The following is a 1,349-nucleotide window of genomic DNA, read 5'->3' as shown; positions in this document are numbered from 1 at the left end:
GTTCGGCGCCCCGATCGGAGGAGTGCTCTTTAGCCTGGAAGAGGTAACCCCAGCATTTTCTGCTCGCTCTGGGCCAGCTGGCTGATTGCAAGACCTGACCCCGCTGGTTTAAATCCGCAGCCCCCTCACGACTGCGTGGTGTGGGGAGGAGCCCCTGTTCACTCCTGGTTGGTGGGGTATTCACAAGCCCAAGCAGCCTGAAAGCTCGTTGGGGTTTGGGGTGATTCCTGCAGATACTGGAGAGTTTATTTGGGATGACGACTATCCACAGCTTTGCAATGAACCTGTTGGCTTCCCCTGCTCTGTCTGTGCTCACAGTCGCAGCCTCTGCTGTGGTTTCCGTGTGTCCACCCTCTCCCAGCAGCTCTGTCCCAGGGTACCTGGGAACAAACTCACCTGGCTTATCCCACCCGTTTTCTTCCCAAGGAACTTCTAACCCTTGTTTCTCAAACGTCTTGTCTTGCCAAGGAGCTTCTAACCCATGTTCCCTTGATCCAGACGTGGAACGGATCACGGCTGCTTGCTTCAGGGCTTAGCTCAGAGGAGGAGTGGGATGGTTTCGCTCAGCTGAGCCGTAGTAGTGGCTGTTGTTTGGCACTTGGGGACTTCACAGAGCGCACAAGGCAAATAGTTCTCCGGGTTGAGCTCATTTGTGGCAGCTTTGGTTACCTGAGCAAGGTGGCTCACAGAGGGCACTTGCTGCACTGGAGATATGCAGGGCAGGACCCGGCCCGGAGCTCAGAACAAAGCCTGGGGTGCTGGGCTGCAGGGGAGGGTCTCCCAGTCCTGCCTTCAGCTTTGTGACTTTGTTACTGGGCAGCGATCGGTGCGTGGTGGCAATCGGTGTGTGCAGTGACCGAAGCTGCTTTGTTTGCCTTTGCAGGTCAGTTACTACTTCCCTCTCAAGACCCTCTGGCGCTCCTTCTTCGCCGCACTGGTCGCCGCCTTCACCCTGCGCTCCATCAACCCTTTCGGGAACAGCCGCCTGGTTCTCTTCTACGTGGAGTTTCACATGCCCTGGCACCTCCTGGAGCTCGTGCCCTTCATCCTTCTGGGAATATTTGGGGGGCTTTGGGGAGCTTTCTTCATTCGCAGCAACATTGCCTGGTGCAGGAGACGCAAGACGACCAAGCTGGGTAAATACCCGGTGCTGGAGGTGTTCGTCGTGACCGCCATCACGGCCATCCTGGCCTTCCCCAACGAGTACACCCGAATGAGCACCAGCGAGCTCATTTCCGAGCTCTTCAACGACTGCGGCATTTTGGACTCCTCCAAGCTCTGCGAGTACATCAACGACTTCAACAGCACCAAAGGCGATGACCTGCCAGACCGAGCTGCTGGCCCCGGGG

General features: G+C 57.2%; 1 protein-coding gene across 1 annotated transcript in view; it reads left to right on the top strand.

The window, feature by feature from the left end:
* The window catches only part of CLCN5 (chloride channel, voltage-sensitive 5), a 13,816-nt gene that overhangs the window by 6,334 nt on the left and 6,133 nt on the right, over positions 1-1,349 (top strand). The window contains exons 6-7 of the mRNA XM_010143547.1: positions 1-43; positions 884-1,347. The exon at positions 1-43 is cut by the window's left edge and continues 6 nt beyond it. Of these exons, the coding sequence (XP_010141849.1) occupies positions 1-43; positions 884-1,347 (507 nt within the window). The remainder of the gene's footprint in view (positions 44-883; positions 1,348-1,349) is intronic.

This window comes from Buceros rhinoceros, unplaced genomic scaffold, assembly GCF_000710305.1.
Source record: "Buceros rhinoceros silvestris isolate BGI_N320 unplaced genomic scaffold, ASM71030v1 scaffold739, whole genome shotgun sequence".
Classification (NCBI taxonomy): Eukaryota; Metazoa; Chordata; class Aves; order Bucerotiformes; family Bucerotidae; genus Buceros; species Buceros rhinoceros.
Note: the sequence above shows the minus strand (reverse complement) of the source record. Positions and strands in the feature narration are given on the sequence as shown.